This window comes from Aythya marila, assembly GCF_965140915.1.
Source record: "Aythya marila genome assembly, chromosome: 14".
NCBI lineage: Eukaryota > Metazoa > Chordata > Aves > Anseriformes > Anatidae > Aythya > Aythya marila.
Window position 1 is genome coordinate 18394705 of NC_139055.1, and position 15014 is coordinate 18409718.

The 15014-nt window shown below is 45.1% G+C and overlaps 1 protein-coding gene across 2 annotated transcripts; it reads right to left on the bottom strand.

Annotated features, from left to right (window-relative positions):
- Window positions 1-6: 6 nt before the first annotated feature.
- Window positions 7-14985, bottom strand: KIF3A (kinesin family member 3A). 2 transcript variants are annotated; one of them, XM_082771864.1, is made up of 18 exons: window positions 14939-14985; window positions 14288-14570; window positions 12840-12984; window positions 12521-12605; window positions 11925-12030; window positions 11025-11164; window positions 10434-10631; window positions 9870-10044; window positions 8894-8995; window positions 7406-7477; window positions 4549-4705; window positions 3667-3847; window positions 3255-3365; window positions 2417-2542; window positions 1709-1762; window positions 1518-1586; window positions 1207-1331; window positions 7-697 (listed from the first exon to the last, which is right to left on the bottom strand). In XM_082771864.1, the coding sequence occupies exons 1-18, from the start codon at window positions 14942-14944 to the stop codon at window positions 649-651; spliced, it is 2184 nt and encodes a 727-aa protein (XP_082627990.1). In that variant the 5' UTR covers window positions 14945-14985; the 3' UTR covers window positions 7-648. The 2 variants fall into 2 exon arrangements, with proteins under 2 accessions (XP_082627990.1, XP_082627989.1); XM_082771863.1 differs by lacking the exon at window positions 7406-7477.
- Between the last annotated feature and the right edge of the window lie 29 nt (window positions 14986-15014).

Here is a 15014-nt window from a genome sequence, read left to right on the forward strand (position 1 = left end):
CTTAAACAGAGCATGGTCCCTTCCCCGAAGTCCCAAAGTTGCGTAATTCAAGATTCTCCCAACCCAGTTACTTTCTTTGTACAGCCAGGTTGCAAACGAAGAGGACTGTGTATTTCATACACAGTGTGATCAGGTTAATAGATACAGTGAGGAATATTTAAATAAAAGGGTTAATGCTCTTAACTCAAAGGTTTGCAGCAACCACATTCAAACAGATCAGTGCAACAGAGGACAACAGTGAAAGCTGCCAGTTATGTGCAAAGCAGGACAATCAGATTTACCAGCATTAAATTTTAGGATTCCATCAACCATTTTGAGCTAATATGTCATCTAGCACTTAAAAACACATCTAGAACCCTTATTTTCTATACATTTCAACAAGGATTACCAGCAACAGCTTCCCTGCACAACACATTGTTTAACACAGAATTTCACAACCGTAATATATACCAGTTTAATATTATGTTAATATAACATACAGTATGCAGGCAACTAAGGAAAAATACATTTATATATATCTTAAATAAAGCTCCATACCAGCAAGGTATGGATTTTATAGCCACTTCGAACTGTGCCATCTTGAATTGCATATTCTGGCCAAACCTTATACACTCACTGATTTTTACGGCAATTCTGAACACGTCACACCTACTGCAGCAGGGAGTCAATGACAGCTCCTGGCTTTGCAGAACGTTTTCTGTTTGGAGAGCAAAAAGGAAAGGAAAAATAACCACAGACATCATTATGCTGTCCAGGAAAGACAAGGACCAGCCACTTTTCAAGTCAAAACTACAGTGATAACTTTTCCACAAAGCATCTGTCAGAAAAAGATCAAGAACACCCTTGCTGAAGTCTCCCCCAGCAGTACATTACTTTCTGGTAATACCAGCACACACACTGTCAGTGTGTCACTTGTTAAACTAAAGCATCAGACAGTAAAATAAAACAAGATGACAGAATAGGGGAATGTGACAAAAGGACACCAGATAAGTCCCTACATAAATGTCTTTCTGGGCAAGATTTTACCACAGTAAGATCTCAGCTTGGTTCTGCCTCACTTGGCACTGGTAAATCTTACATAGTGCAGAATCTTAGCATTTTGTATTATAACAGTAAGTCTTCAAACATTTGTCAAGTTTGTAGGCACAAACTTAAGCCTTCCCGTGTAAGTTTCCCATTACATACAGATATTCCAAAATTCTTCACCTTCTACCAGTCTTGGGCCTAGATCTTCCTTTTGAAGTCCTTGGCCTCTCCAGTTTCATCAGAGATTGCCTCAAGCTTTCTTCCGTGTAAGCTAAGTAAACATGGGAAAGATCCACCTCAAAGGGCTAAAGGGAAAGACAGCAAAACATCAGAACCTTTATGTGCTGATCAGCTGCTCTATTTAAGACAAGAAAAAATATTTTCAAATTAAAAAAATGAAATTTGATGATTGTCCCATAAACGTACATGCTGTGGTAAGCAAAGAATTTAGACCTAGTCAGTTCAACACATGCTTATGAGAAGCCACTCACATCTTTTTCCTTTTTGTCCAGGACAGGAGTCTGTTTCCTCATGTTGTTTCCGGTATATGCAACACATTTCTTAAATAAAAGAAAGGTCTGTTAGTAAAATTGTTTGTGCACAGTAAAAATTGCAGCTATATAAATTTATTTCTGGGCTCAGAAGGTTGTGCTAACGTTAGTACATTAGTCAGCTAGCTTACCAGCTGCCATTCTCCAATGTCTTCATTCCAGTGAACATAGTTTTCGATCATTTCCTAGAAAGAAGTTATAGAAGTTGTGCAAGCCTGTAACAATGATCTACGCTCCAGACACATTTTCCAGAAGATGCATCCTGGAAAGCCTAGACAAGTTGCTTAAGAACAGCCTTGACCACTTCAAGTTGTTTATGTCAGGACTGCCATACTGTGATCAAAACCCCAATTTATGCTCTGAAGACTACAGAGGAAAAACATCACTCCCAAATTGCATACATTAGAGTTCCCATTAAAATATGGATTTCCCACTCTATCAACGCAACCAGGTTAGCAGTAAAAACACATTGTAATACAGAAAAGCAAAGATTAAGGAAAATAGCTTTTCTATTTCCTATTAGTATGTGTCAGATTTAAACATGATTTTCTGGGCATTCGTGGGTGATACCAGAACAAGAATGAACCCAAGTGAAAGCTCTGAATTCACATATTACTTTGTATAAATCTGCAATCACAGAATCACAGAATTACAGAACTGTAGTCCAGGAACTCATCTGTGCTACAGCTTGGCAGACAAGCGTCAGTCAGTTGCCTGTCATTTCCTCACAAAGGGAAGGGAAGCCAACTAATTCCATTTGTCAGTGGACCAAATATAGCTGGAGGGCTCAGTGAACACAGCACGCGCCTACATCAAGGGCTTAGGGTCTGCATCTTTACCTGGTAGTCCTGAGGAATGAAGTTGTCTATGATAAGCATCTGAAGACGAAGTTCCCTGCTCAGCTGTCGAATATTCTCTAGTAAGCCTTCAATCTCTCTCTGATGCTCTTGTTGCAGATCTGCCATCTACAGACAAACAAGACATTTGAGGAGGGTCAGAGCTAGTGTAAGGTAACAGCCTAAAACAGTTTTCTGCCTGTATGAGGTTCCTGGGAAAGGAAGGCAAACTCTGGTTAGAAGGACTAGAATATTTATCTCAAGAATAAACCCTCCAAACACATTCCAGCTCAGAGACAGCTGAAAACCACATAACCTTCCTGGTCTCAGAAACATGAAACTGGCTTTCTGCCAGTCCAACCTTTGTACTAGCTAAGAGCAAAGTGTGCAAACAAGTTACATCCCTGGCAAGATTCCAAGGAAAGTCCCTGATCGCAAATACAGTGTAATTCTCATGAAACAGGGACTCTAGACGGCAGCCAAAGGACACACGGAATGAATGGGACTGAGGAAGATAGGATGAGGGTAACAGACAGGAAGGACAGAGAGTAAAGAGCAGTAAAGAGTAAAAACCAGCTATCTTTTATTCTCTTCCATAACAACCAGTACATCTTGAAGTCCTGAGTATCTCAGAGCCTTATGCATACTCCAACTCAGCTTGGCTTAAAGAAAAGTTCTACAACGCACTCCTGTGCAGCTCTTTTTAAATTATGTGAACCAAGCAGACAAGCAAAAATATTTTAAATCTATGGCACTTTTTCCAGAGTTACAAAGCTGATTGTAGCTACAAGCTATAGTCACTCCTGTCATCCACCACAAGCTGCGCACTTCAGACACTGACCTCTGATTTTGCAGCCATAAGCATGGTCCAAACTTTCTTCAGTTTTTTGGTTTTCCCCTGTGCTTCTTCCTGGAGGCTGGTGTACTTCTCCTCAATGTCCAAGCGTTCTTGCTGCATGCGAGATTTAGCAGACATTCACATATTAACATAATAAAAAATATTTGCAACAGTATGAACAGAAAGGGAAACTACTTGGACAAAAAGCATTTGCCAAGGGCACAGAGACCTGGCTTGGCCAGGCTGGCTCACACCCACGGTGATTACACTCCTCCAGGTAAGTGAGCACCACCGAAGTGGTTGGCTTCTGCTACGCTTCCAGAGCAGAGCCACATTTCATCCATGTGCAAAGGCACATAAACACCGTGTGCCCTACTATAGCTGCTGTTTCCAAACACCTACGGGTATAACCCACCTCCTTCTCCTCAAGCTCCTTGCGAAGCTGTTCTGCTCTCTTCCTTCGTTCTTCCAACTCCATATTTGATTCTTCCAGAAGCTTCTCTTGTTCTTCTGCTTTTGCCAGCAAGTCCACTCCTCCTACAATCACCTTTTTCTCCAACGCAGACAGTTTCTCCAACAGGGTCTGGTGCTCCTGTCTAGAGAGACAGGTAGAGTGGAAAATCTCCTATCCTTAGGCACTCACAAGGCAGCCAGCTCGAGTTCAGTCCTACAGCCCAGACAGCATTCATAGGGCTGGAAAAACTTGTCTGGCTGCCAAGGGTTTACATGGGGGTGAGGCAGTGCAAGTGAGAGCACTGATTTCCTTAACTCCAGCTCCCATCACTTTCATGCAGGCTAAACCAGCTCAGCAGACAGGTCTCTCCCGCTGTAGTTCCCCTCTCTCAGGGGGTGCCAGGCACTGGTGATAGCAGGCAACCCCAGCAGCTTTTCTCCTCCAGCATGCAGAACCCCTACACTCAGGGTGGCACGCTCACAGCACTGTGCTGCAGGAAACGTGGCTTGCTACATCGCTATTGCCCCTGACACAGCAGTAGTGCTGCTCTTCACTGGTTGCCAGTGTTTGCAGGATTTAAGTTTCTAGGCCATCTCAACTAGCTGAGGTTTTTTTTAAAAAAAAAAAAAAAAAAAAAGTATAGACTTCTTTTCTACCTGCTCTAATCTGGAAGCACAGAGGAAGCTCCTCTTTCATTCTGATAACAGCAAGAGCTGCTGTTCTGTTTGACTAGCACCTCACCATGCATCTCCACATATCAATGACTGACTTGAAGATTAACAGAAGAAAAACCCACACCACAAAAAAAAAAATTAAAAAAATACTTAAGAGCATGGCACTCACTGAGCTTTAAGCAAATCTTTTTCTCTCTTCTCCAGTTCAGCTCTGGCTTTATTTCTTTCTTCTTCTTCCATATCAAGCTTAGTTTCAAGAGCTTTTCTCTCCTCTTCAATCTTTGCTTGCATCTCTACCATCTTATCAGGGGAAACTTTCTTTTTGCCTTTCAAAGAGATAGGGGAAAAAAATTATTTCACAGATAAAAATACTACCTCTGTATCACAGCACTTTTTTTAAAGTTCAGATTCAGTAATTGCATTTAACAAGCATTAATTTCATGCCAAAGCTCAAGGGCTCCAAGCTGGGCACAACTCAGTCTTTCAAGTCCCATTTTAATGCTGCTGACTTGCCTCCAGTTCCTGCCATGAAGAAGCTCTACAGAACTAATACAAGAACATAATGCCCTGAAACAGAAACCATACGAAGACCACTTGTGGAGAAGGAATACTGCCTAAGGGGAAGCCCAAGCTCAGATATTTTAACTAGGTCGATTAGGCCAACCAATAGAAAACAGAAGATTGCTGTGGCCTACAACTCGTTGGGCTACCAAGACCTACATATTCACATTCCAAGTTAGCACATCCTCCCACCCCCTTGCTTGTTGTACTCTAAGGGGTTACCTATTGCAAAGTCAGCGAGTAGGTGTTTTAAGAACAAGTTACAGTGAAAATACAGAAACTAGGGAAATTCAAAACAACCCCATGAAAACAGACAGCAGAGGAAAACATCTGGGTGATATTCAATGTATGAAACAGTGACTACCCACAGATTTGAAGGTCACAGCAAATCTCAGTGCTTATTAACTGTGTCTTTAGAGTGTTACCAACTATGAAAGCAAACCAGGTACGTTTCATGTGTTAAAAAGGACACAGCCAGAGCAACTCAGTGAACCTAGTGGCCCGATCATATAAAGCAGTGAGCCAGATAGATGCTTTTTACATGTTAGTACACAGACCTGTTTGTTCTCAGTTTTGGAGAAAAGAGTGAAAAAGACTGAGTTGCAGGACACTTTAACAAGCTCTGCAATTGTATTATAAGGAGGTGGAAATCGATTACACCAACCTGCTTGATCTTGCATTAAGAGGAAGTAGAAAGCAAATCGCAGAGAGGCAGCATATGCATAAAAAGGAGGAAAGAAAATATATTATTGCTTGATCATTTTGGACAAAGTTCATCAACATCAGAACAAGCATTAATTTTACATGCATGTCTCCGGACTAGAAAACAGAATAATCACTAAGAAATAAAACTCCATTAGAGCAAATATTAATGCATCATGATTTTGTGCTAAAGCATAGGATGTTTCTGTACTTAAAAGGGCTCGGCATATCCAGGATAGTCTTCAGCTCACTCCTGCATTCTTCTGCCCATTCAATGCAATGCAGAATTTGAGTGTAACATGAGCCTGCCGCAAAGATCATGCCCTAAGAAACAGAGTATGGATTTCTTCTTAAGAGGCTTAGCATTTTTTTTCCCTTCCTGAAGCCAGCCAATTCTGTTAAATTACCTGTGAAATCTTAGCATACAGAAGACTTGTTCTAAGTTTTAACCAAGTTTCCAAGCCAATTCTTTGCAAGATACATGACAATTGCACATAGGGTATTAGTAGGTTAATTTGCAGTAACTGATGCTTCCATAGAGGTATAGAGCCAGTTTGGGTTATTAAAGCAAGTGCAGTAAGAGGCAGGATAGGGAAAGGGCAATGAAAGGCACCACATGCAAAAGGGCCACACGTGAGGACAGTTAATATCCCAAACCACACTCATCCTGATCACCAAAAGCCCAGTGCAGCTTCTACAAGAGAGCTGCCTCCAGCCTTGCAGGAGATGGGCTGATCCAGCCAGTGCCACAGCAGCGATTTGCCATTAACTGTCCTCAGCCAAACAAAATATTCAGGTCTTAAGCAAGCTTTGAAAGAGCGAATTTGAAGCGAGCAGATTTCCAAGCCTATCACAGTATTATCCAAAGGTCATCCTTAGGCTGTGAGCTGCCTTCTGCTACCACACTTTCTCTGAGCTGACACTTTCCACTAACACAACTAGTGTAAGCTACTGAGGTTTACAGCAAGACCTCCCCGACTCTCCACACACAGAAGAGTGGACTACATCTATACAGGATAACCACCGTGGGTAAAGTCCCTACAAGTCAAGGCCTGAGATTTGCATTTTATTTTTGGTTAAAGTCATCGCTAACTGATTGTAGGACTTTAAAGGGACAGGTTCTTCTCTCTGATCAGGAGCAGACCACACTTTACTGCTAAACCAAAATCCAATTTTCCCTTGTCGTTCCTCTGAACTTCCTCTAAAAACTTAATGCCATGGGGCAGTCTGGAAAAAAAAACAAAAAAAAACATCAGCAACCATTGCCCAGTTTTGTTTGTTTGGAAGGGTCTGCCAAAAGACACTCAAAGCATTATGAAGTTTCCCTTGCAAGTATAAAAATAGTGTAGCTGAACTGCTGACTGTTCATTCGTTCTCTCCAAATCCAATTTTGAGAAGGCAGAGTCCAATATAACATAGCACCTACCAAAAAAAGTTGCTCAGACTTTCTGACATTTCAGAGGGAGTATTTAAAATACAGAAGTTGCAATCCTATTATTATCCTATTATTTCCCAATTGCCTTTAAAACTTGATCAAACAGCATACTAAATTGCTTTCTGTTCTCTCACATCTGGCTAACAACGTGCACATTGAACCACTGTTGCAAGCATGAAAGCAGCAAAGGAAAGGCATGCTTTATCCACGTTAAGTTCAGGTTTATCTTTCCAACAGACAAAGCAGGGAAGAGTGCGGCATTGCAAAAATGGAGTGCACAGATTATGGAAAGGCCAAAGCTTAAAGAGACTTAAGAGCTCCCACTCACTAGTGAAGGACTTATCCAGAGGTTTCTCTATGACAGAGCATGTGGAGTCTGAACTACTGCTGCTGCTACTGCCTGGAAAACAGAAGCGAGTCCCACAGAAAAACCCAGAGAGGAAGAAACATGCAGATGGGAAGTTAGTTCCAAGGAAAAGACACCCAGAAGGGCCAGCAAATTAGTTCAGAAAGGCACAAGTTCCCATTAGGAAGCATTTGCTAGGATCCCTCCCAGACAGCCTGCAAAGCCACCACTTCCCAGCACAAAAGGCATGCTCACAAGGACAGTTCAGTTAAACCCACCTTAACCAGCCTACAGCTTAAAAACCACATGCCAAGGCTGCTTCCATTTCAAGCAACAACACAGAAAACCAGATCCCAGTGAAGGTGGCTGTGGATATCTGCAGTAGCAGAGGATTCAGTGACCATGAGTCCTTCCCAGTCTTATGCATGTAGCAATGTACACTGCTCCCTCTGGAAGGCAGAACCAGCTTAAACAGGGACAGTTACTGTGCACATTCCTGCCGAGCAGCACCTGTACTTAGGGAACTAGAGTAGCTCGTTTGGAAGCTAAGTTAAGTCACAGCTATCTGCCCTCTATTCCTTTCAAGCAGCATTTTGAAGATGGCTTCCTCTGGTGGGAGCTTTGGGCAGAACTTGTTTCTTGATGAAGACGTTGGTCAACCTTTTTGATTCTAGAAAGTACCAACAGGGGAAAACGAAGGAAGAGTTGCATTACAACCAACACTCAAGGCTTGACAGATGTCATTTACGACTCTGCTCGTACAGGTACCAGATCTGGAAGCCACAGCTTCCCACAGTACACCATAACCTGCAGTTCTAGGTTCAGCAGCATCTTCTGGGATTGATACTATATGGTAGTTTAATACTAGTGTAGGATAAAGGAGACTTTACCATAGGATTTCCAGAGTGCTCCCAAACAAGGGGCGTGCAGCTCCCACTCAACTTTTCAGCTAGCACACAGACAACCAAAGGTCAAGTTCTTCCTCTATCAACACAAACTAGGACACTAGAGTGAAGTCAGTTACTGAACATCCATAAGACAGATGAATCCTTTGTCTAAGCCACAGCCAAAATATCCCTCTAACCATTTCTATGGCTATAAAAAATACATCTGCCTATCGCTGATCTCTGGCATCTTCCTCCTCCCACCTCTGTGGGCAGGGGAAGTTCCACAGGACCAGTCACAAGCCATACGCAGCCACCTTGCGGCAGCCAGGGAGCCACCGCGTACGAGGACGTTACCGCAAGCACAACTACCCGAGTGGAAGCAGATACCACAGAGGATGGGAGCTGTCCATCTGCAGAGACAGCACCAAATAGCTTCGTTTCTAGAAGAGGCATGATAATTGCAGCGGCAGTAGGGCAGCCCTACAACCCCACTTCTCCCTGCCTGACTCTTGCTACAGTTTCTGACACCAGCAGCAGGACAGGAGGAAGTTGGTGGCACTGACACGATTCTCTGCTGCCTTACCCCGTCGTTTCTTCCGCTTCTCTCCATCCTCTCCGATCTCCCCATCATCATCTTCATCCTCTTCTTCAGAAGAGCTCGTCTCAGAACCAGATATCTCTTCTCCTAAAAGGGAAAAGGATTGTTTCTGATGCACTTCCCTTCACCTCGTATCAGCTTGTTATTGTGACAGTAGCATTTGTAAGTATTTGGAGATTTTTCTATTGAGATAGAAATCCAGTGATATTGGCAAACAAAGCCACTTTACTACAGGTTAGAATCTACAAACTTCAGAAGCCACCCTCTGCCCACTAGGGATGAAACAGCTGCATCCAGCTCCCAATCCCTGAAGAAAGCATTCCTGACATTTCCTGCTTCTCCTGAATGGGAGAGGCTCCAAGCAGCAAGCCTTATCGGAGCTACTGCTACCATATTCCATGCTGTAAGCATCACTCCAGAGAGAGATGTCAAGCCAAGGTCACTGCTCAGGAAGTATTCCTCTGCCAGAGTTTTTGAATATTGATGGATTAATAACTGTCATAAGCTCATAAATTTCCAGGGCTTTAGGAAGCTTCTTTTTTCCTCTATGTCCTGTCTGCCACACAAATTTACTTAATTTTTCTACTGAAAATTTTTCTCCCCGCTTGAGGATGGATGCATTTACCTTTTGTTACTGCATGGTTTAAATCCCTACCCCACACCCAATCATACCTAGACCTCTGCTTGCTCACCAGAAGCACAAAGAACTCAGTCCAGGAGCCATCACTTTATGCTAGTGGCAAGTGCCACCTAGTGGGCAAAGCCAGGTCCCCTCAGCAGGAGGGCCCTGCTGCCCTTACCTGAGGACACCTCTTCTGGAACCAAACAGGATAATCAAAACCAGAACGCTGACCTGCAAACAGCAGCTCAACTTGTGACATTTTCAAATAGGGAAGAATTTTCACACTCAGACTGGGTGAGCATTTGCCTAGACAAACACCAGCAGGCAGGGGCATCTCACCTTCTTCCAGTTTTTTCTTAAGCTCTTCAATTTCTTTTTGAAACTGACGCAGCAAAGCATCCTTGGGGTCTTCGTTAATCCTGGCCTTGTTCTTAATATTCTTGGCTCGGTTTGCGTACCTGAGAGTGCTGATAGTCTCATCATAGTTGTAGTCTGCTGGGCCAATGTTTGCACACTGTGACACACGGAAGAGCGAGTTACTAGGTGGTGAAGTGTTAGAGTCCAGAACAAGTGATTTCATAGGGATCCATCCCCAGCTCCACCAGTATCACACTGCCACTCCTTCCCAAGCTTTCCTGCTGCTTCCACACTAAGGCTGCTTTTGGCTACCTAAGCACGACTTCTATTTGATTTTATGCACACGTGCTTATGTACACTGCGTTCAGATCCCTGTCTGTGCAGAGACTAAGAGAAGAGATAGCAAAAGCACATAAAAGGTTCTCAACTGCAAATAGCTCTGAAAGAAACAAGTAAATGCCAGGCTGTTCTTCTGGCAAAGTCATTATGCTGTCTCTGTAGGAACAGATCAATAGCTGGCACCGGTAGGAGCATCTCTCAGCTTACCATCATGGTTTTGGAGTTGCCCCCCAGGGAATCCTGAAGGAGCCGTGTAAGCTTGGAGTTACGGTAGGGCACATGAGTGCTCTTGCCATCCACCAGTGCTGAGATGACGTTGCCCAGCGTGGAAAGAGAAAGGTTGATCTTTGTAGCTTCTTTCAGCCGCTGCCCCGTTGCTCCAGTTTTTGCCTGTCTTTCCGAGCCCTGGAAAGGAAACAGGAATCAGGAATTGCAACAAAGCCTCTGATATGTCTCCTCCCTCCAAACAGGGTCAGCTACCCCTGAAGTATGGCTAGCAGCCATGTCACTGAACACCTCATCATTATTAGAGAACCTGGGCTTGTACCTCAGTCGTGGTTAATGAGACAAGTCAAACAGGTCTTATCTGAAGCTTTCAATGCCAGAAAATTCTGGATTGCTCAGAGTAATCACACAATGACCGAGGTTGGAAGGGACCTCAGAAGATCTAGTCCAACCCCTCTGCCAAGCAGGATCAAGCAGCCAATTGTCCAGACTTCTGTTCTAAGCCTTTAACAGCGCAGAACCGAGCAGCCATGCCCACCAGGTTTTATGGCAGACCTCGCTGATCCTACTTACAGCAAGATCGACCAGGTGCAGCTTGCCCATGCGCACATGCATGTTTCCATCAACCCCCTTCTCGCTGCACTCGATGGTGATGGTGAAGATGGCGTGCGAACGGGAACTGTGCTCATTCATGTTTGTGGCACCAACGGAACCTTTTAATTGAGAAAAAGGTTAATGAATCACAGTCCTCTAACATCCTTCCCGCTCTCAAAGGAGCTTTATCCCCACCTCTTTACTCAACCCTGTTTTTCAGAAGATGGGAGAAGGATGCTCTGACTCAGCAAGCTGTGTTCTGAGGCACTGAAGTCACAGGATATCTCCAATCTAGACCAGAAGCGTTGCTACCTTCTGTGGCTAAGCTGACCACATGATCCCATCCCAAGAGCAGCAGCAGTTCTCATTTGTTTCCTTTTAAAAGCTACAGAGATCACTAGCCTAGTGTCTTCACTGCTGATCCCTGTAAATAGCTGTATTTTAAGAAATAAGAGCATGACAATCCATGCCAAAAGCAATAGTAAATCAGAATTTTAGCTCATAAAAGGATCTGGGCTTAAAAAGGAGATCTTACAGAAAGCATAAACCGCCTTCTGTTCACAGCACAGAACTAGCTGTTGCTCAGCCTCGTCAGAACAGAGGAGGGAAAGAACCACGACACGCTAGTACCCCTGACAATGCTGACTGCTGTCACTGCATCCTCCCCTTCACCGTTCCTCCAACGGAGGAGGCATGGCCTTCTTTACCTGCCCCTGCACAGAAGGGCATTGGCAGGGGAGATCCTTTTGCACTGTGCTCAGCTGAAGGAGCTTTCCAGCTTTAGGACTCCGAGCAACACTTCTTACTGCAGTCTCACAATCAGACCCTCGCTCTGCCTGCCAGCAGAGCTGTAAACCTGCCCACTGCGAGACTACGTACGGTTCTTGTGGCCCAGAGTCATGATCCTGTCCATATCATCTGCATTGTTTACGACATAAGCTGAAAGGTCTTTGATATAAACTCCCACATCAGGTCTCTCTTTAACCTAAGAGAGAAACAGTTTAGACAGAGCATCCTCAGAAGATCCCTGACGGCAATTTTCAGTGGCACTGTATCGCTACAGTGATTTCCTCCCCCAGGTTCTATTTTGCACAGAAAACACTCCTCCGCTCTGAAAGCGAATGGCTAAGGAATTGAGACTCATGCAGGACAACACTCCACTGGCTTTCCCTAACAGCAAATACAGGCTTCAAGTCCCAGTCACTAACTCCTAGCAAAACTATCAGGGGGCCTTTAGGATAGCATTGCATGCACAGAACTGACTCAGCTGAAAGCCAATTTCTCACTGTACATCTGACCAAACAGAAAAGATTCAGAGAAATCAGCAGAGATACCCAGCTGCTACTGCATCTCAGAGGAAACGGGACACGTGCCAAGGAACCCAGTCTCCCACTTCCCTTCAAACGCTCTCTGGTCTTTAAAATATTTGTTTCACAGCAGTGAGCAATATCATCAGATTCAGAACGGCAGCTCACCTCCAACCTCTGCGTCTGGTCTTTTCCTAGCAGGTCCCGCACTTCTTCATTGTAAATTTCCAGGTAAGACACACGAACTAAAAACCTGAAGACAAACAGTTGGGTTGCTTTCTTAGTAAGATATTTGTTGAGGTCAGGCAATCACAGACAGCAAAGAGAAAGCAGCAATCTACAAATAAAATCCTGCAGCCCAGTCAAGAACTGCCTAAGGAGGAGTCTTCCAGCTGAAGCCAGAGATACAGTTTCAGTTGCCATTGTTGAGGTCTTGCTTTTTCTACAGATAGACACACAAGACAGAAACAGTAAAGAGAAGCCATACCTTGTATCCCCCTCAGCTTTGGCAATGTGACCAAATATATGTGCAAAGGAATTCGGAATGATGCCTCTAAGCTCAGGAACTGCTCTGACCCCTTCCATGGTAAAAGTCTTGCCTGTTCCAGTCTGCCCATACGCAAAAATAGTGCCTAAAGAATAAGAAAATATAATTAGGAAGCTGCTAGCAGCATTTTTACCTCATTAATTCTTAGCCCAATAGCTGTAAGCGTATCTTATTTTTATGGAGTTGAAACTTTCCACCCTCTCCAGCAGATGCTGTACAAAGATAGGAGAAAAAGAAACATTGTACAACAACGGGAAACAGGTCAGAGCCACTGCTTTATCCAGCCTGCAAAATATTTAAGAGAAAGTCAGCTTGTTTTAACCATACAGAATGATTAAAGAATGGAATGCTAGTACGCTTAGGGCTCACACATAATTAATACAGGCCCAATTAATAACACTGTCAATTAGAGGCAGGTTATATACCAGGTGTAAAACCAACTACTGCTAGCACTCTAAGTCACAGCAGAAACAATGTGAGACTCCTGCACCACAGGCCACAGAACCAGCCTGGTTCTGAACCTGCAGACGCAGCTTCAGTTTGAACTAGATAATGAGCCCACATAGGAAGCCATCAGAAAGTTCACCGTGACCCAGCTCAGACACTCCAGAAATACACTGGTTAATTGGTTTTGCCCCAGCACTGCTGAAAACCCAAATTAGGCTTCCATTTTCATTGGCATTACTGTTTGGAGAAATGCAATTTTAACCAGCTGAAACTGGGTGTGTTAGCATGAGAGTTTATTAGGTATTTGCAAACCTTTAAAAACTTCACAGGCTGTTGTTGCTCATAGCACACTTATGGAAAGTAGTAATTTGTTTCCTTGCTAACATCTCTTTTCCTTAACGCAGCGAATTTGCATGCATAACACACACACAAATCACGGTTGTACCCTTTCCAGCTGTAGGAAGCAGCAGATTATCTGCCGGGCCACGCAGATGTGCTTAACTAGTCATCTTAGTCTGAAACAGCAAGTTTTAGAGGAGAAAATGCAGCACTTATATGCACAAGCCTGGTATGCATACCTAGTTACTGCAGGACCACGGCGGCTGCTTGGTTACTGAAACTGTACAGTGAAGAGTCGCTGAGAATTCTGATAACGAAACAAAGCGTTTATCTTTGTAAACAGAAGATGGAGAATGAAAACACACAGCTCACCGACCTCAGCTGGCATTGCTCGTCACTGATCTCCCCCTGTTTACAGTCAGCATCTACAACCACTGCGGGTGCTCAGCACGGTGAGCACCTTCTGGGTATTTTAAGTGAGGTCAGGACACAAACAGACAGCTACAGCCCTTGCCAGGGGAGGCCCCCGGTAGGACCTGCAGCATCACTAACAGTGCAGGCAGCACAAGACGGGGCGTACAGCCTTGAAACAAGGCACTTACCATTGTATCCTTCCAGGACGGAGTCGATAATCGGCCTTGCAGTTAAGTTGTAGACATCCAGCTGCTTGCTCTCTGGCCCAAACACCGTGTCAAACGTGAAGGTCTTGGGCGGCTCGTTGGACGAGTCTGTTTTGTGGACCGTTATGGTCCCCCTCATCTCGTCCACGCTGACTGCCATCTTGTAGCCCGTCGCCTTCTCTCGCTCGTTGAGGGGCCGGCAGCGGACAACCACCTTGACATTGTCGCAGCTCTCCGGCCTGTCCGGCTTCTCGGCCTTGTTGATCTGCGTTTGAAACAGCACAGACACAGCCCCGGGCTGCGGCGTTACCTCGGACACCCCTGCGGCGTTACCCCTGACCCGGGGGGGGGTTTATAACGAGGGCAGGGCGCACCCCGCACGCTTCAGCACCTCCCTGCCTGCGGGCACCGAGCAGCTCTCAGGAACTTCACCGCCACCAGGCCGCGGCCCCGGGCCCTGCCTGACAGGAGCGGCCCCGCGCCGTGAGGGGCTCCCCTCAGCCCCGCGGCCTGGCCCTGCGCCGGGCCCCGCCGCCACCCTCAGCCTCCCGGTGATGGAACCGGCCCGAACCGGGCCACCCCTGCCCCATCCCCGTCCCCCAGCCCCGCTCGCAGCCCCCCGGCCCCGCTCACCGGCATGGCGGCGGCGGCCGGTGAGGGAGCGGCGCGGGGCCGCAGCGCGGAACAATAACAGCACCGCGCCTGCGCC

Bases quoted from the DNA above. Each gene is read 5' to 3' on its own strand.
- KIF3A (XM_082771864.1), bottom strand. The intron at 2,543-3,254 runs GTCAGTGTCTGA...GTTTGTCTGTAG, and splicing joins TTATGGCTGCAAAATCAGAG to ATGGCAGATCTGCAACAAGA. The intron at 1,332-1,517 runs GTGAGTGGCTTC...CTTTCCCTTTAG, and splicing joins TGGACAAAAAGGAAAAAGAT to CCCTTTGAGGTGGATCTTTC.